Below are 21,001 nucleotides of genomic sequence, written 5' to 3'. Positions count from 1 at the left end.
AAGATTAATGCTAGCCAAGTGATAAAGGATGCAAGCTAGAATCTAGAGGTTGTAGAGTAAGAGAAAAGATACAAAAGTCCTTGAAACCCTAGTGTAATAAGAGGCTAAGAAATGAAATTAAAACACTAGATGTAATAAGTAGACATGCTGAAATAAAGAAGGAAATTAGAAGACACACTTTAGGAGTAAAGAATCTGATTTTCTGCTTGATGTGCTGCTCCAAAATGACAGATAATTGGATGTAGACCTAAAACTATGAAAGCTTCAAAACCCAAAAATCGTTTGGCAATCTGGTAGGGAGTGACTTTCATGCGAGGGTGACTTTTACACAAGGGTGACTTTTGCCTAAAGAAGGGGAGCAGTGCATCCCAGATCAGCTGTGTCCGATCTTGAGTTTTATTTTGCAGTTTTGAAGAATGACGAAAAGGGTATCCGAATCTGCAATCTGCTCGCCTTTTCTAGATCTGCAACCTGTAATAAAAATGATTTTTTGTTGTTTATGGGGGGTTTGCCTCAGTCAAAACCCAGTTTAGGAATTAACCTTGAATTGCAGAAATGAAATGTAAATGCACAAATTTGTCTTACAATAGTAGGATTTCTCAAATAAGATAGAAAATGTCACTTCACCAATTGAATGGATCAAGAGGACATGCATGTAGAAGAAGTATGGATGCAAGGGATCTCCACTCCAATGGCTTGCAAAAGAATCTCCTTGAATGAAGTTGAAAATGGCTTGAATGCTTGAAGACTTGAATGCTTGAGCACGAATGCTTGTGTGTGTATGATGGTGCAAAATGGAGCAAATGGATCGGTTTATAAAGGGCTCGGAATTAACTTTCTCTTGCAGGTTGACTTACCTCTAATTCTACACTGTGGGTAAACCCGAACTCAGGACCTGAGAAGGGGACCCAAGATAGGGTCCAAGCAAGGATGCACTGCATCCCTAATTGATCTAGTAGTGACACACTGTGTCCCTAATAGGACAAGGACAGAATACATTCCTGCTAACTAGGGGCCAAAACCCTAGAGACTCCTTCGGGGTCCCAAAAAAGGTATCGAATCTCGAAAATCAGGTATAGATTGTCGGATATGACCATTATAGTGCGTAAAATTATTTCAAGTGATTGGATGAAGGAAAAGAACCTAAGTGGTTAGATCCTACCTCGAGCTTTACACCATGAAAATAGGAGTAGTAAAGAGGATCTATTAGGTTCTACCCTAATTCTGCTTAGGAGAAATGAGATGAAAGGGGAAGAAAGGAGGAGAAATGAAACTATATGATGATCTCGCATTAAATAGGTGCTAAACCATCATTGAATTGAAGTGCTTCCAATTGAGGACGCTACATTTAGCCCCAACTTTAGTGAGAGTATGGACTCGATCCAAACTCTTGGTAAAATAGAGCACAAGACATGACATAATCTTATCATAATCAAGGAGACAAAGAATCCATCGAGCCACCAAGGGATTGAGTCTTAGCTAACTCCAAGATCATAACAAGAGATAAATCACTGACTAAAAGAAGTAGGGAGAGAAGGGGTGTGATTTACTTTGTGAATGAGAAATGCACATCTCATTGTGAATCACAAAGAAAAATAAAAAAGTGTTACCCGTGAATGGTTTTTAGCTTATTGAATTTGAAAATGGAGGATTGAATGGTCTGACGAGGTTATGTGCTCATTAGTCAATCCCACAAACTTTGTGCCTTATGGCGGCTTTATACCCCCATAATATAGCACTCCTATACGATGATAATAGTTTTGAATGTGCTTAGGATAGGTCAGATGGTCTAGCAAGTGTCTGTATCATGCTAGTCAACCAAATTGAAGACATTAAAAAAGAGAGTATTTGGCCCTAGCAAGATTTGTTATGCTAGTGTACTTTATGTTGTGCTTGAAAAATGAAAATAAGGGGACCATGTATGCCCCCCTTAAGATGGAAAATTAATTTCTTATTTTGACATCTTAAGGTATTGAAGAAGGATACAACAATTTCGGCATCAAGATGGTATCCTCAAGCAACATCCAGTCCAAATCAAAGAGTTCACAACTCCTATGTGGTCATGGAAGGATAGGATGTGATGAGGCACCATGCAAGAAGTGAAAAGTAAATCCTTGGAAATGATAACACACTAGTCCCCAAGGTAAGTGATATATTAACCATGAAACTTGCTAATAATATAAGTTTGGACTCCACATGATAAATAAATAACACACAAACAAAGGAAATAGTGAATCCTTGAAGAAAATGAGAATGGGGGATAAGATTCCCTTGCTTGCCAAATGTAGGAATAAAGGGAAAGGAGGACCTATTATGCTACTTACAAAGCGAACCATGCATGACAATGAGCCCCCAAGAGATAGGCTAACAATGTTACATGGTGTAGAGAAACATAATAGGGACGTAGGTGTTGTTTAAAGAAATTAGGATGGAACCTCATTATCAATAAGTTGTTGATTCTTGTAATGTAAAGCTTGACGATCATTAGTAGAATGATTGTGATACCGGTGATACATGCAAAGTTGAGGATTCATAAGTAAGTATCAAATGAAGGCAAGGTCACATTGATAAAAGTGCTTATAATATCTTCTTGTTCTAAAATATCACTAGGATATCTGGTAGAAGAAGAAATATCAAGCTTGTCATGTTGAAAAGAAAAGGCATCAATCATGATGGTATCTTTGTCATGAGGAAGAGAATAGTCAACATCCTTGTCGAGAGGTTTAACCTAAATAGTGACATTAGCAATTAAAGGAACATCTCTATTAATAAAACACACCATAGAAGAGGAAAAATCATGAGCTAAAGGAGGGGCCATAAAGGAGGAAGAATATATAGGACCAATTGTAACTCACACATGCCCATAGTCAAGGCCTAAATTAGGAGAAGGGTCAATAGAAATCTGCCAGTCATCCCCAGAAAGAGGAAGATCACAAGGTAAATCTAACTTTATAGGAGGTTGATGTTTTATGTCAAAGATAAGGGCTTAATGTTTAGAGAACACTCTAAATAACTTTTGCAACATAAGAAAAAGAGAAGCAGATATAGAGTAGATCCAACTAATCATTGTCTAATTGAATTGTATAGAATATCCAACAAACATGTGAGCAATAAAGCATGAAAAGTACATACTCAATGTTGCAGTATCCATGAAAAGGAGAGCTAGCCAAATGCTACTAATGCATACAAGACTAGATGCACTAAGAAGAGATAAAGCAATCCAATTCTACAAGATAGCAAAATCTAACACCAATAAAGATGTCAAGTTCACCAAAAATGTTTGGATGGAATTGTGAATCAAGGAAAGTAAAGCTAAGTTTATCACAAAACCAAACACATCTGAAAGGGGGAGTCAATGAAATAGATCCTTTCAATCCCAATTGTAAAATAACTAGATCTCGAAAGATTAATGCTAACCAAGTGATAAAGGAGCACTAATGCAAGTTAGAATCCAGAGGTTGTAGAATAAGGGAAAATATACAAAAGTCCTTGAAACCCTAGTGTAGTAAGAGGCGAAGAAATGAAATTAAGACACTAGATATAATAAATAGATATGCTGAAATAAAGAAGGAAATTAGAAGACTCACCTTAGGAGTAAAGGACTTGATTTTTTGCTTGATGTGCTATTCCAAATTGATAGATAGGGTGGATCTGCTCTTGAAACTATGAAAGCTTTAAAACCCAGAAATTGTTCTACAATTTGGCCAAGTTGACTTTTGTGTGAGCATCCTTGATCAACTATGTCAGATCTTGATTTGTATTTCACAGTTCCAAAGAATGACGAAAATGGTATCCGAATCTGCAACCTGCTCGCCTTTTCGAGATCTACAACCTACAATCAAAATGGTTTTTGTTAGTTGATGGGGGGTGCCTTAGTCCAACCCTAGTTTAGGAATTAACCTTGAATTGAAATAATTGAATTGTAGAAATGTAAAGTAAATGCACAAATTCACCTTACAATATTAGGATTGCTCAAGTCGAATACAATATGTTCACTAATTGATGCGAGTAGAAAAGGTATGAATGTAGAAGTATGGATGCAAGGGATCTCCTCTCCAATGGCTTGCAAAAGGATCTCCTTGAACGAACTTGAAAATGGTTTGAATGCTTGAAAAATTAAAGACTTGAATGCTTGAGCGCGAATGCTTGTGTATGATGATGCAGAATGAAGCAAATGGATGGGTTTATAAGGAGCTTAGAATGAACTTTCTTCCATAGGTGGATTTACCTCGATTTCTGCACCATGGGTAAATCCAGACTCAGGACTAGAGAAGGGGACCCAAGATATGACCCAAGCAGGGACACACTACATCCCTGATAGGGAAGGGATGCACTACATCCCTGTTAACCAGGTCCCAAAGCCCTAGGAACTCCTTTGGGGTCCCAAAATAGGTCCCAGATCCCGAAAATCAAGTACAAAATGCGAGATAGGATTGTTATAGTGCAAAAAATAGATTTCAAGTGACTGGATGAAGGAAAGGGAGGACTTAAGTGGTTAGATCCTACCTCGAGCTTTATGCCATAAAAATAAGAGCATTAAAGAGGATATATTATGTCGTACGCTAATTCCACTTAGGAGAAATGAGAAGAAAGGGGAAGAAAGGAGGAGAAATGCAAATAAATGATGATCTTGCATTAAATAGGTGCTAAACCATCATTAAATTTAAGTGCTTCCAATTTAAGACGATATAGATCAATATATGTAATCTTATAAGCTCAGTAGTTATGAGATACTTGGATTTGGCATTGAGTTTCAGCATTTGCATTTCTATTTTTTTGGTTGAAACCTTTAACATGGTATCATAGTGGGTCTGAGAAATTTCGATCCAAAACCAGAAGCTTTTAGTTAAATATGTTATTTGTTTTGCTTCTGTGGTTTTCCTCTTTGTGTAACAATGGGTGAATGGTTTGAAAGTCGAATATAGATAGATTACTTTTCCAATTTCTCTTCGTGGAAGTTTAGGATTTTGATTGCACTTGAAGAGAATGATCTTCCTGATTATGTAGAATCAGATCCCACAGAACCTTCTGAAGAAGTAGAGAAAGGTCGATGGAAAAGGAACAAGATCATGGCAAAGAAGATGTTGTTTAATTTTCTCAAGGATCATCTAGTTCCCACTATTTCAACTTTAAGTTTTGCCAAAGACATGTTTTAGACTTTGAAGAATTTGTACGAATTCAACTACACTAGTAGAGCCCTAACCCTAAGGCGTTAACTTTTGCATGTTAAAATGGCAAGAGGAGAATTAGTTGTTTCATACTTAGTGAAGATTACGGAGTTAAGAGATCGGCTTAGTGCAAATGGAGAATCTTTTGCAGATAAAGATTTGATATTGCTTGCCATGAATGGACTTCCACACTCTTGGGAATCCTTTATTCTAGGTATTAGTGGGAGAAATGATCTTTCTGATTTTGATAGATTAAGAGCTGATTGCATTCAAGAGGAATGCAGATTGGAGGCAAGAGGAATTGGGTGGAAATCTCACAATAATAAAGATCATGTTCTTTTTGCTCATATATCTAAAAGGAAAAGAAGTGAATGGATCTTTCCAGGATTAAATGCTTCAGATGTGAAAAGTATGATCACTTTGCTAGAGATTGTTCATGAAAACAAAAACATGAAACTGCTACTGCAAGCATTGATGTTGCTGCTGCACATAAAGAAAATGATGTCAAACCTGAATGATTGTTCTTCTAAAATTTTATTGCAAGTTGCTAGGATCTATATATGCGGATCCATATGAATCTAAGAAATAAAATATGATCTTCCTCTGTTCAGGCGGTTTTTCAAACTTCTACAAGTACTGTTTTAAGTTTGAGTAAGTGTTGAAGATCTGATTGTATTCCTTGGAGGTGTTGGTCAAATCTTCATTTTTCTACTTGCTTGAATCTCTCTTCTCTGATTAAAAGGGAAGTTGATGGCATCTCAATCATAATCAAAGGATAAGTCTCTGTTTCTTGAATAATGTTTTCAATTCTCTATGAAGCTCTTTAGTATAGTAATTCTTGTATTTCCTCTAGCAACAATTCTTATATATCTCTTCTAGACAGTCGAATTTAAGAAATTTATTATTAATCTCTCTTCTATTCAGGATTCATCAAGGAGCTGAAGTATGGCGAACTAATTATCTGAAATCACATTACTCTTTTAAAAGGAGGATATGAGATTGAGTTCTTTGAGAGGGAGAAGTCAAAGTGAAATTTCATGTTAATGTGTTCTTCTCCGATAGGGAGAAGTTTGAGGTGCAATCCCTTGTTAATGAGTTCTTCTCTGAGAGGGAGAAGTTTGGGGTGCAATCCCTTGTTAATGAATTCTTCTCCGAGAGGGAGAAGTTTGAGGTGAAATCCCTTGTTAACGAGTTCTTCTCCTTAGAGGGAGAAGTTCAAGGTGAAATACCTTGTTAATGAGTTCTTTGAGAGGGAGACTTTTGAGGTGAAATCCCTTGTCCACCCTTTGCGAGAGGCATGGTGGAAATGCATTTTTCTCTTGGAGAAGTATGAGGTATAATCCCTTAGTGCACCCTTTGCGAGTAGGCATGGTGGAATTCTTGTGTTTGATTCCATGATTTTTTATTGTTGTTTGTTGTTTTACCCTCTAGGAGTTGCTATGGTGAAAATCGTTATGCTGTGATAACAGAGTATTGAGAAATTATATGATGAGATTTTGTTGACATTATTTTTGATTGCAGCAATGTGCATTTTTCATGAGATGGCAAACTGAAGAGTACTATCTTGCTTGTAGGGAGTGTAGAAGATTGTAGCTCAATATAAATCTTATGGACAATATCCTTGCTTGATTGATACTCAATATTCTGTTCTATGGCTTCTTGCTCATTGTGTCTCTGTAGATTTTGATTATTGCATATAAAAGGTAATTATTATGGCTCGTCTTAATTATTCCAGTTCTAAGCTCCTACCTTCTTGTGCTCTTTAATAGAGTTGTGTGCACCGGTTTTCCAAACTCTTTGTCAAGACACATGATTTATCCCATTCATAAATCCGGGTTGGTTTTGAACCCCGGTAACTATAGGACCATCATAATCAGACATACCTTTGCCAAACTCTATGCCACTGCATTGAACGCCATTCTCACCAGTGTACTTGAGAGGGGGCATTGTAGGGTGAGAGGTTAGGTGGGTTTTTGAGTGGACTTTTAGATCATGGACCATATCTTGACGTTGCAGACTATCATTGAGGAGGCTTGTCAGCGTTCGACGAAAGTCTACTGCCGTTCTGTGGACTTTCGCAAGACGTTTGATTTTGTCCTCCACATGGCACCTTTTTGAAGACTCAGAGACATTGGGGTTTCAGAGACTCTACTGATGACGATCATGAGGCTCTACGAGACTGTTGTGGGCAGATTCAGGACTCTTGAGGGCTTTTCGGACGCAATCTAGAGTACCATTGGGTTGAAGCAGAGCTTCACTCTCTCCCCCACTTTGTTTGGCATTCATATTGATGAGCTTGAGGCTTACCTCCAGGATTCCTCACTCTCTGGTGATGACTGCTACTTACAATAGGTCATGATCTCTATTCTCCTCTTTGTCGATGTTGTGATTCTACTAGCATCTTCTCCAGAGGGGCTTTAGAGGCTTTTTGATAGTTTGGCCTCGTTTTGTGACTAACCTATGTTTACCGTACTGGGTAAAGAAATCAATGTGTACAGGCAATAGATGAGAACAACAAAACTCCTTATTTTATTTGCATATGCCAAAACATTACATTATGCTTGATAAGATAAGATGATTACAATGCTTCCCGAAGGGGGTATATATACTCACCGAAGGGCCTTTCGAAAGGTTCCCGAAGGAACCCATCGGGCACAAGTCGGCTACATAACAAATAATGCATACTAACCTACCCGTTGGCTCATTTACAATTATTTACAGACTACATGATCCCTCCCAAAAAGAACAGTCGTCTCCGGATGACAATACAACAAAATATGACCTCAGACCAGAATCAAGATACTAGGCAGGGGGATGGGTCCGTGTTCTCAGATCGCTAAGCTCAACCCAAAGCTTGTAGACCTGCTCCTTTCGAACCTTCAACTCGGCCTCTGCTTCCATCTGAAGCTCCAGCGCGGACTACATCATCGCTCCAACTTCTCCCATCTCTTTCTCCTTTTTCGTTGCCACTTGCTCCATCTCTGCAGCCAACTGCTCCTTCTGTGCCACCAACTACTCCTCTGCTACCAATTGATTTTTTGTGACTAACAGGGTTTCCCTCTCGGATTGCCAGGCCACCCTCTCAGATTCCCAGGCTGCTCTCTTTGAAGCCAACTTGGCAGCTAACTCCTCTCGAGCTTTCTCAGCTACTACCTGATTCGCCTGACCCCTCTGAAGAGTGTATTACGCCTCCCTGTGCAACTTCACTATCTCTTGGAGCAGAACCTCAACCCGACTATCCACACCAAAATTTGCTATGGTGGCCCAGTCCTGAAGCATCTCATCAGTCTCTACATGCGGCCATCCCGGCTCCTCAAAATAGACCATGAAGGCAGCTGGGCATCCCAGTCGTATAAACGGATGACTCCCTCTAGCTCCTTCACAATCAAATCCAATGCCTGAGTCTTCGTGGAATCCAACACCTAACAAGCTTGTGATGCTAGAGTTGCGAAGTCGACAAGAGATGCCTCCCTCATTCTTGATCCCCATGCAAATGGATGGTCCTGCATACCCATAGCCATCTCTACGACGTCTACCATACGCTCAACAGTACTGTGCGATGGTCCAATGTCTGGAACTGGCTTTGCACCTAAGGCTGAATGTCGACCTTGGGAATATCATCTCACGTAGGTATCTACAAATAAGCCATCCAAGGAGTGGGAGCATGGTGGAACCGCGTGCTCAAAAAAGTACTGACCTCCCGAGCTCGACTCTCCCGATCCCGCTCAGGTGATGCCAACAGTGCTGCATCCATCGTCATCACTGCATCAAACCCTACGACATCCAAGTGTGCACCCGATGTACTTTGTCTTTCTGCTATCTCCGGTATTGGGAGCTCGGGTACCTCCATGGCCGTCTCCTCTCCTCCGTTTGGTATGCTCTCTACTGTAGGTGCCTCAACTCCTGCTGGCTGAGCCATGGCAACTTCCACTTCCACTTCCACTGTTGGCTGTGCTTCGCCAACACCTGCTATTGGCTGTGCTACAACAGGTGCCACGGTTGCTGCTATCGGAAGGGCTTTGGCAGGGGCTGGCAAAGTCTCTCGGTTGACAAGTGCTGTCGCCTGTGCAAACCCTATGGAAAACTCAACTCCCGACCAGACAGGAGAAGGCCTTACCCCGTGCTGCCATGGTGCTGCTAGTGTAACTGCCTACTGGGGTACACCAGTCATCAATACCAGCCGCCTTGTTTGTCCAAACCCTAGAATGTGAGCCATGTGTAGACCTGCTGGCACCAAACAGAGAGTAGCTGGTAGTGTAGTGTGCGAAAACAAGGGGGTAGTTGTGACAACCTGAACCTCCTCATCATCTTCTTCCCCTTCGTCGTCCCCCACACTGTTTTTCTTAGAAGATGTCTCCCAACGACCACTGTTTGTATCACCTCTCGTCTCCATCCGAGGTCTCTTCTGCCCAGTGGCTGTATCCAAGTGCTTCCACCGCATGATAGGAGGTTCCTTGGGAGCAAGTGGTCCAGGTTTTGCCTCTAACTCATTCTCTGGGGTCATCCGTGCTGCCGCATCGAGGAAGAGACCAATGGCGTAGTGTGGCATATAGAATGTCTTATGCTGGAGAGTCATGAACTCATGCATACACTCAACCAACATAGACACCCAATCATACACTTCTCCGTTCATTATTCCATTCATCATAGACACTTGCGGAAATGAAATGTCGGATGCCCTAGATGATCCCGTAAGCTTGCTCTTGACCAAGTCCATCAGGCATTGCCATGGTCCTTCTTGAATGTCGGTTTTCTTTAAACTCGTTCCCTTTGATGTCTCAGCCAGTGCCACCTGCTCTGCTTCAATCATATCTCCACATACCAGTCTAATAAAAAATAGCTTCACCTCCTTAGAAATTTTCTTCGGTTGAACCTTTTTGCCCTGCAACCTTGGTACGCCAACAACTCGTGCGAAAACAGCTGCCTTGAATGAAACCACTAAGTCTCTGTCCAAGTACTCAAATGTGCTCCTCCGAGAAGCTCTACCATAGGTCTCAATCATGGCACCTAGGAAACCTTCATAATCTCGAATACAAAAAATAGGCATCCGAATAGCCCATTCGACCTGTGCTCTTCTGATGCTTGCTTTTACTGGATGAGTATCAGGGGTTTCTTGCCACCATTTTCTGCAGTCCATTCCACTCAACCATTTTCTTGCTAAGATCTTTGTATCTCCACACACTTCGAGGTTATTTAAGAAAGCTTTTTGCCTTGGGATTAACACAACGAATATTTGATTTTATTCAAAATCTTGAATGGTTGCTTAAATGTGACTGGATTTTTCTTAAGGACGAAACCCCTTAAGGAAATCAGTGGGACAAGATACAAACCCCTTAAGGTAACGGTGATAGGTTAGCGCGCAGCTGATAGTCCAAGCTTGGACGACATCACTCAGAACAGGAACTCCTTGCACGGAAGGGTTAGTGGAGATCCACGGGAGTTAGAAGCAGTGAACTACTCACGGTTCAGGCAGGAAGATAGTATCTAAAGCGGGTACTCTACAGGACTGTGAAATGGGGAAATAATAGCTAAGCAGCGGTCTAGTTCAGAGTTATGCAGTTTTAAGTCATCCAGAACCAATCAGTAGTGTTGAGGTTGTCATTAAATCAAGGTGGAAGTCTGAGAACAATGACAAGTAATGCCATACAGTTCATGTGATCACTTACCTGCCGTCAGCACAGAACTCCGTCAGTATTGCACAGCAAGGTCATCTTCAGCTGCTAACTTTAGGTTCCGTTTTCCCTTATTGATGCTTGAAGGTTGTAATCTCATGTGCAAATAATATTATTAAACTTCATTCATTACCTTGTCGTACTTTCAGTTGAACTATTATACTCAGTATTAATCGGTTAACATATTTCCTAATATTGCTGATTGTATCGGAGTACCACATTATTCAAATTTCATTATACTAGAGCATACATTAGTGAATTCGGATTTTCCAGTGACCTCATAGTTCAAAACAGTGCTCACTGACCAACTGTTTGACGAAATTCCATCAGAACAAATTTAAATTATCTTATCAGATTAAGCAAGGAATCTTACAAAAAATAAGTCAGCAGATGGAATAAGAATAAAAAGTAAGATAATTGAGTAAGGAATATCATATTATTCATATAAGAGGTGGAATTGCAGATTGCTATTTGAAGTAGGAGTAGGTGCCTCCAGTGGGTCCAGCCTACAAATTGTGGGAGTTGTAGCTCCAGTGGGTTGGTGCTCGTAAATTCGAGGTTGGAGGCTCTTGTAGGTTGGAGCCTACAAAATTTGGTAAAAGAGCAAAGTTATATAAAAGCAATTAATTTGCCATGGTTTTCTCCCGCATTGGGTTTCCACGTAAAATTGTGGTATTGTGTTCATTTCTGCATTTGAAGTTAATTGTTTGGATAAAAGATTTTTAAATTGACAAAAGTTTTTACAACATTGATTCACCTCCCGTCCACCCCCTCCCATCCCCCTCCCTCTTAGTATTATCATGTGCTCTTCATGGCTCAAGATACAAACTATAATCCTTGGTAGATTTGGCATGTCAGTACCAAACATCTCCCACCATGCATCTGAATCAAGAAAAAATAAAAATCAATTTTATAATCTATTCTATAACTTCGACTTGATCAACGTAAAATGGTAATAGCATTAGAATCATAGATAGAAAAGTTTAATATTTAAATTTTAAAATATGCCATGAATATTTTTTTACGACATCAGCATTTTCTATTTTTTCTTATGCATGTCTCATGACAAGAAGCGTCCTTGTGAATTCCTATACATTTCTATCTTATGGACCACATTTTCTTCAATTGATAAATCATGTGACATAATGTCTACAATATCATAGAGCCCAGTCCACACCTCGTCATCAACCTTAAAATATGGGTGAAATTGGAATGCTGGATTAAGGTACTGGGCAGCTGCATGTCTAGGCTTGTGAAGCAGATTTTTCCATTGTAGCTCAATGACCTCTCATATGAGATCATATTTAGCATGATTCCTTATTTAGAAAGATCTAATGGCCTCTTTCACCTTGTCTAGGCCGTCAATAATGTATCGCATTACAAGGTTCTCTCCATCAACAATTCGTAGAACAATAAGAGGCTCTATGAAGTAATCATTGTGAAAGTTGAAACATAAAGGTCTAAGTTACGCTTTTCAAAATGAAGAATGAACATAAACAAGTGTGAATAAATATGGTGAAATGAAATGAAAATGAGAACAAAAAGGACAATTAGCCGCTCAATCTCCTTGGCCAGTTATCAAAAGCCATTCTTATCAAAAACCTGATCGACTGTCTCAATCCTTGCATCTCTCTTCGTGTATGATGATTCTGTCCACTTCTTATTTACAAACAGGCATTTCAAACTTGTCTTTAGCTAGAGCAAGGATTGCAACGTGATAAAATTTGTTGCGAATTGGGTGACTCATGGACGAGCCAACTCTTTTGTATTGGTGAAATTCCTCATAAGGGTGAGGACCTATGTTTGATTTTATATGAATTTACAAATACTCCTTGTGAGCTCTATACGTGTTTTTATCCAAGGAAGTTTGCCAAGATCCTCCAACACAAGGTCAAGGCATTGAGCAACATTGGGGGTCTAAAACAAGGTTGGGTAAGTCTTTATAAGAATTTTCTTGCACCAACATAATTTTAAGTGTCTCCCGGGTGGGATGTGGTGCTCGAGTGCTTCCCAGGTGCACGGGTGCGCCTCGGGTGCTCGCGAGGTGCGCCGAGAAGAGGCCCAAAAAAGTTAAAAAAAAACAATACTTTTTGCATTTTTTTTTGTTTTTGTTTTTTAAGTATGCTAACCCTAATTGGGTGTGGGTCCCATGTGGTCTATTTGAAGGCTTAATAAGACCAATAGATCTCATTTTCATTTCACCATTTCATTTCACCATTTTGGAGCAGCAAGGAGTTAAGTGAGAAAGAGTGTTTGGAGGAGCTTGTGAGAAATTAGTGGGTGGTTTTGCAAGGGATTGCAAGATCAAGAGGAGCAAGAGGAGCAAGAAAGTTTGATTTGGCAAGTGTCCCCTTAAGTTCAAGCCTTCAAGGTAGGGTTTTTTTTTATTTTACTTAGTTTTTTTGGTTTTAAAAATCAATTTATAATTTTTAAATTTAGTATTTAGTATTTAGTTTTACTAAGTTACCTTCAAGTTTCAAGTTTCATTCTTGAATCTTGTTGATAGTTGAATCCTCCTAGTTCTATGATTTTTTTATTTTATTATCTATATTAATTTTTAGTTCTTTTCATTGTTCTTAAAATAAAAAATATGGCAATATGGCATATGCTGAAACATATTTAGTAATATTTTTTATTTTAAGAACAATGAAAAGAACTAAAAATTAATATAGATAATAAAATAAAAAAATCATAGAACTAGGAGGATTCAACTATCAACAAGATTCAAGAATGAAACTTGAAACTTGAAAGTAACTTAATAAAATGTTTCAGCATATGCCATATTGCCATATTTTTATTTAATATTTACTTTTAGTATTTAGCTTCATTTTTTAATACTTTAAATTTTTAAATAGTAAATGCTAAAATTAAATAGTAAAGTTTTAAGTTTTAAATTATTTTTACTTGGGCTGAAATGTATCATGATTATTTTTATAATTTTATTTTCATTTTGTGAAATGCAATTTTATAAATGGCTTCTAGATCCAGCCAAAGTGTAGAAGACATGGAAATTAACGAGCCAAGTGCATCTGATTATGAGCCTGAAGGAAGTGATCATGGGGCTGATGTAGGTGGTCAATCTGAGCCTGAGGAAGAGCCTCCTTATGTTGCACCAAGGGTGCCTTCTACTGATTGCCCTTTAGAAATTTTGAGGAAGTATGCTAGGGGTCCTTATGACCCAAAGTCCCCTCTTAAATAGTTTGCTACAAAAATTACACGCCTTACACCTTCAGGGGGTGGCACACGCAAATGGAAGTGCAATATATGTGGAGCAGAATGGTTTGGCAGCATTACAAGAGTTAATTCACACCTTTTTTGGAGTGGCTATGGTGTGAACCCATGCATGTTCTTGTTAAATCCTGAGAATGTCAAATACAGAATTGAAGTGAATAAACTATGGGGCATTCCTGATGATAGTGTTGTTCCAGTGCCTAGATCTTTGTCTGCTAGGCAACAGGTACAGCATATACAGTAGTTATAGGGGCAGCGAGATACATCTACTCATATCTTGCATCAGAGAGCAGGGACTATTTCACCTACACCATCATTCTCCTCACCTACACATAGTTCAGCAGGGGACAACAGTAGCGGGAAACGGAAAGCAACTACAAGTCGTACTGATAGTAACCCCATTGCTCATTTATTTAACACGCATGCAAGGGACCGGTTAGATGATGCTGTTGGTGATTTGTTCTTTGCCAATGGCATCTCTTCACGTGGCTTGATCTCCCTATTTTTTGAGGATGATGACCATGGCAGTGAATGAGGGAGAGCCATCATATGTGCCACCAGGTGACCACAAGTTGAAGACTACAGTGTTGGATAGAGCCTATGATAAGGTTGAGATTTTGATGGAGCAAATGAAAGCATGTTGGATGGAGTCAGGTTGCAGCATTATCATGGATGGGTGGATGGACATTAGTCATCGTCCACTCATCAACATTATGGTTACATGCACGGAGGGCCCATATTTTTTGAAGGCAGTTGATTGTTCAGGGCATCGTAAAGATGCTGATTTTCAGTTTCATGTGCTTAGGGAAGCCATTGAGGAGTTGGACCACAAAATGTGATCCAAGTTGTGATAGATGCAACACATGTGTGCAAAGCTGCAGGGAGGCTTGTTGAGGCAGCTTATACGCGTATTTGGTGGACTCCATGTTGTGTGCATGCCATGAACAATGCACTCAAAGACATGGGGAAAATAGAGTGGATTAGAAAGGTGGTTAATAATGGGAGAGAGGTGCAGATGCTTATCTGCAATCACCATACATCACATGCACTTTTCAATAGCTTCGCAAAGAAGCAATTCCTGAAACCAGTTGTGACTAGGTATGCATCATATTATATTCTCTTGGAGAGAATGATTGAGTTGCAAGAGCCATTGCAACTCATGGTTATGACACAAGAATGGAATTGATGGCCTGAGTCTAGAACAGAGCAGGGGAAGAGGGTAAAGGAGACAGTGAAGAGTGATCAGTTTTGGAGTGATGCAAAATACATAGTCTCCATCATTACTCTAGTGTTTCAGGTGATTACATATGGAGATGCAGATTCACCTAGCCTTGGAGAGGTTTATGAGTGCATTGATTCCATGCTTGGGCAGATGAGGGCTGTTGTGCGTGAGAGAGAACCCACTCTAGCATTCTATATGGATCACATTGAGCTTATCATTCACCGCAGGTGGGAGAAGTTGAACACTCCTTTGCACATGGCTGCCTATGCATTAAACCCAAGTGGTACATACCTAGGCCTAGTAGAGTCACACCACTTCGGGATGATGAGGTGAAGAATGGGTTCTTTCGATGCATTGCCAAAATGTATGATATTGAGACTGCTAGTGAGATTCGCACCGAGTGGTTCAAATTTGCTAGTCTTTTAGGTAATCCTTAAATCTTGATTCAGTGCTCTAAACTCTTTATAATTATAAGTTCTTTTAATAATTAATTGTTACTTATAAGTTATAACTTTATTTAAGTTATTTATAATTTTAATATTATGTTGTAAACTTTAAAACTTGTAACTTGTAAGATACTTGGATATTGCAAAGGTGGATCTCAAAACTATCGCACAAAAGAATCCCATTTTGTGGTGGAAATGTCATGGGTCACAAAAGTTAAAGATCACCTCACTAGCCATTCGACTGCTTTCTCAAGTTTGTAATACTAATAACTAATTCCAGCCCTTTACAATCTTAACTTGAAAAGTTTTACGTTGCTGATTTTAATTTATGATTCATTGATTCAATAATTATTAATCATCGATTTACCATTTATCATTTGTTACAAATTGTATGAACATTTGTTTGTAACTTGTAAGTTGTAACTTTCAACTTTGTTATCTCAAGTGTCTAGCTCCTCAGTTGCAAAGAGGAATTGGTCCACCTATAGCTTCATTCACTTTGTTAAGAGGAATAGACTTACCTCTAAGAGAGCGGAGAAGCTGGTTGCTATACATGGTCACTTGTGGCTCAAAGATCGCAAGACACGTGAGTACAAGGAGAGTCCTGTAGCACGATGGGATGTGGAGCCAGAGGATCCAGCTCAGATTGATGAGGATGCCGATGCAGAAGCCAATGTAGGGCTAGTTGGTGTTCCTTTAGAGGATCAGGATCTTACCTAGGAGGAGTCTAGTAGTTCCAGTGATGAGGACTTCGGCATAGGGGATGATTAGAGAGCACTTGAGAATCATCCAATCTCATTATTGGCATTTTGTCATTTTGTTGATTATACTCACTTTGATATGGCTATGATACATTATTATTATTTCACTGTTTCATGCTATTTGGCTCATTATCATCATGAGCATCTTTATGATATATGATATTCATAAAATCATATTTGAACAATGAATTTTGAATCTTGCATCTTGAACTAAGTTAATTTGTCAAATGGTCATTAGTAATAGTAATGGTTATGAAATTTCAAGTTTCAAGTTTGAACTTATGGTTTGTGAATCACATTTTAATTTTCTCTATTCATTGTAGTCAACTATATTTGGTATGTTAATGTTACATTGCTATATAATATATTGAATTATCATTTCATAATTAGCATTTTCAATCATATATATTAACAATATTATATATATATATATATATATATTATATACTATGCAACCCCCTCCCCCCACTCCCTCTCCTCCCCCCCCCCCCCCCCCTCGAACCCCCCCTCTGCTCCTCCACCGCCGCACCCCCGACGTCCCTTGGCGTCCCCAAATTGAGGCTTTTTTTTTCCCGCACCCGAAACTCGTCCCAACGTCCCCCCGCACCGCCGCACCCCCGCGCCGGGGTAACACTGTTTTTTTGTGCACTCAGTTTAGGTTTTTAAATAATCTAAGATCTCTTTAACGTAATAGTCATCATTTACAACTGCTTGTACTTTCTCAGCCACATTGGCATAATTTGTTTTTTGAGGACATTATTATAATTTTTCCCCTTTGTCCATTTAACTCAGTGAAGTACTTCAAATTGTAATTTCTGTTCCTAGATAAAAGTCATTTCAAGGCCAATAAGACTTAGATATTTTTTGTTTGTTACTGCAAAGCATTGCAGTAGATACTAAATATACGTTTGTTATTGTTTGGGAAGATCTGCAGAGCATTGGTTTCAGGAGGCAAAAAGGAGAGATGTTTCAGTTAATTCAATAATCTACAACAACATAGTGAATGCACATTGGTGAGTGTGATATGGGTCTAACAAGTCTCATTTGATCTTAGGCATTCAATGCTCCTGTTGCAATATATTTTTCACTAGAATCATCATTGCTGTTGTGCCTTTGCTTCATTAAAATTTCATTCATTTTCTATAAATGCTTTTGAAATATTTATAGTCATTTCTTTTATCTTTCAGGTAGTAATACCTATGTCTCAAGAGGAACATTTTTGCTATTTGTGTTTGGATGGATTTGTTTGTGTATGTTAGAATTTATTCCATATACATTATTGTGACTGTTCCTATGGTTCCTCAGAAAAATAAATATGGATTGTTTGTGGACCTTCACAAAAATTTAAAATATTACTTTTATACAGAACTGGGGGAATGTATATGCATCCAGCAGTTGGACTCATTTTGTTATTAGATAGTCTATACAAAAATTGAACTGCTACACCATCCTACTCAACATATCAAAATTAGCTCCATTAATTCAGATGTTAACTGCCAGTGTACAACAACTTGTTTCACTGGCTATCTTTGATTGTACAACCATCATAAATCCTTATGAAATTGAAGAATTTTATATTCATTCCTCTTGTATGATTTTCTCTGCAAATATTTGAACAGTGTACATCTAAATATGAACATGCATGCATACAAACATTGCACACACCATACATTATCTTGCATACAAAGAGAAGATACCGAATCCATAAAGAAACGAGGAAGAATGGACATTACTTGTAGAAGCTATAGATTGACAATTGAACACCAGCAAGGTCTTGAGGTAAAAGATGTCCCAAGTACGTATATAACCCAAAAAAATATCTAAGCAAGAACAACCTTAATTAAATTTGTGATCATATTTTGCAGTTAAAATATGAAAAGGCATCAGTCCCAAAGTGTTACTGAATTGGTAATATCAAGTCTTCAGTGGAAATACAGAATCATCAATGGTGCAGGAGCACCTAGGGGTAAGGTAAATCCCTAACTAAAATTTTTGTTTGTGAATGGTCTAACCAACCATTGAGTGAATAAGGACTCAATATAAAGTCCCAAGTTAGGTTTTAGATGTGTGGTTAGGTGAGATTCTAGGTTGAGTCAAGTTGTAAGCAATTAGGTGTTGATAAGCCTAAAAATTGCTCAAAGTGGCTCTAGGAGGCAAAACTTGAAAAATGCCTAAAATGGGGCAAGAAGTGCTCAAAGGAGGTCCTTAGATGTCCTAAGTTCATTTTATGAAGGTGGAAACCAAATTGGTCAAGTTTGGAGGCTTAGATTGCAAAATTGCAAAAGTTGTCAAAAATTGCTCGTTGACAACTTTGCATTTTTTGCAAAATTGAAATAGCAAGTTTTGCACAGTTTGGGAAAAGGGGCAACATCGGTGGTTATGGCTCAAACCAAAGGACAAGGTGGTTAGGAGAGCCTATATAAACACCTTCCAACTCATTTCCAAGGGTTGGAGATACATCTGTATTGACAGCACGTATGAAGAAGAGTTTTGTTTGACAAAAAATGGAGTTTGGAGGATTGGGCAAAGAAACTTGATTGAATAGCTTATTGTTTTGAATGGAGTAGTGTCTGGATTAAAGTAATAACTCTGTGCATGCTTGTTTTGTTTTGGAGCACTCCTTTTATAAGGTTTACAAAATTAGTTAATTCTTGTGTCCTTGTTGTCCAGTTTTGAGCTACCAACATTCAAATGGCTATAGCTTGAGTTTCCATGGTCAAAACACTATGACCTTTGGAAATCAAGTAATAGCCCCTGTACATTATGTAAATAGTGATTTTGGGGTTTGTGGAAGTCAAGTAGCTATTTTGACAAGCGAGCCGTAGGCAAGCAAGCAAGGCTTGGCAAGGTGCAATGAAAGTTTGTAAATGAGTTTTGGTGAGAACAGAGGATTGGCACGTGCCAATCTTTCATAGGCAATGATGGAGGAGGACATCAGGAGTCCAAAATCCAGAGGAGAAGGTTGGATGAAGAGTTTGGAGGAATTGGAGGGAGTTTCATTGTTAGTGCCTTTGAAACCCTCAAAATAATGGTTTTTGGAGCTGTACTATATGGACACCATAGAAGCCTAAGACCTAGAAAATCTTCAAGCCTAGGTGATTAGGAAACCAAGTCCAGAAGGCATCAAGAGGCATTGTTAAGGGTTTTTGGGGGTTATTGTTAGTTCCTTGTTTTTAGGAGGGCTAATAGGGGCTCTTAGGGCTACAAGGGAAACAGGGCAAATTGAAGTTGTGGGTATATTAGAAATACCCAAAAGATGCAGAATGAAGTGAAAGGCATTAAGAACCATAGAAAGAAGGCATAAACTTGATTTTAGCCCTTTGAATGTATTTGGTGGAATTTTGGCTCACTAGGTCAAAAGATGCATAGTTGGGGTTGTGGAGTGGGGAGTGAAACCTAAGTTGATTGGTGAATTTCTTGGAGAGAGGGGATTGGAAGAGAGTCCTCTAGGTTGGGGTTGGAATAGTAACCCTAGGTAGGCTAGGAGTAGCCTTGGTAGAGCAAAAAAGCTCTAGAGTGAAGAAGCTCCCCATCAATCAAACACACAAGAGGGGTATTGACAATGAATAGTAACAAAACTATGATGAATTAAACATGAAAGCAGTTGAGTGTAATGCTCCCTTATAGGGTTAATCAGGATTAATACTTATTTAATCAATCATAATGTTCATAAAAATCATGTCAATTATTAAATGATATTATTATTGGGATTTATGACTAGAGGATATAGATGTTATTTGAGTTGCTTAGACAACATCTATGGACTCCCTCAAAGTTTACAGGTCCAAGTCCATTTAATGAAGATTTATGGAATGCTGACACCCTCTATTGGGATAAGATCCATTAGATTGGATTTATACAAGCCCCTCCTTGGTAACATTGTACTCCTCTATAAGTCAGACAATGATAATATGGAAGATTTCTTTAGGTTTAATCAAGTTGCTTAGACACCAATCCTCAATAGATGTTCCCTCAAAGTTTACAGGTCCAAGTTTGTTTCACAAAGATTTATAGAACGCTGACCGTGACCCTCTATTGGAATACGTCTATTAGTTGGAATTTACTCTAGCCTCTCCTTGATTGCATCCTAGACTCCTCTCTGTGAATATTAGATAATAGTAATGCTGAGAATTTTTTTCATAATAATGGGAATTATCTATATTTTCAAAATAACATAATTATTTTATTATAAGTTATGCAAAAATATAAATATGTATATCATATAAGATATAATATATCTTAGAATAATATAAGATTTTTAATTTCCTCCTTCTTTTGAAGAAATCACATTGTATTTATATTATCCTTGTAACCATAATCCATTCAAAATGTCACACCCCTTCATAATTATAATCCATGTGAAAAGTCACAATCCTTCATAGTAACGACCCTTTTCAAAAGTTTCAACCCTTCATATATATGATCCTTTAAAACAATTACAATACTTTATAATTACAATATTCTTAAAGAGGTATAACCATTCCTAATTATGACCCTTCGA

The 21,001-nt window shown here is 38.5% G+C and overlaps 1 protein-coding gene across 8 annotated transcripts in view; it reads left to right on the top strand.

The window, feature by feature from the left end:
- Positions 1–21,001, top strand: part of LOC149552070 (pentatricopeptide (PPR) repeat-containing protein) — a 305,115-nt gene that overhangs the window by 102,849 nt on the left and 181,265 nt on the right. For 6 of the 8 annotated variants that reach the window (XM_089787540.1, XM_089787544.1, XM_089787539.1 and 3 more), the window contains one exon: positions 17,427–17,513. The exons of the other annotated variants lie outside the window; for them this stretch is intronic. In XM_089787540.1, coding sequence (XP_089643666.1) covers positions 17,427–17,513 — 87 coding nt within the window. The remainder of the gene's footprint in view (positions 1–17,426; positions 17,514–21,001) is intronic. 8 annotated transcript variants of the gene reach the window in all.

Source organism: Cupressus sempervirens, chromosome 6 (genome assembly GCF_028749045.1).
Source record: "Cupressus sempervirens isolate cs-2001-9-10 chromosome 6, ASM2874904v1, whole genome shotgun sequence".
Taxonomy (NCBI): domain Eukaryota; kingdom Viridiplantae; phylum Streptophyta; class Pinopsida; order Cupressales; family Cupressaceae; genus Cupressus; species Cupressus sempervirens.
Note: the sequence above shows the minus strand (reverse complement) of the source record. Positions and strands in the feature narration are given on the sequence as shown.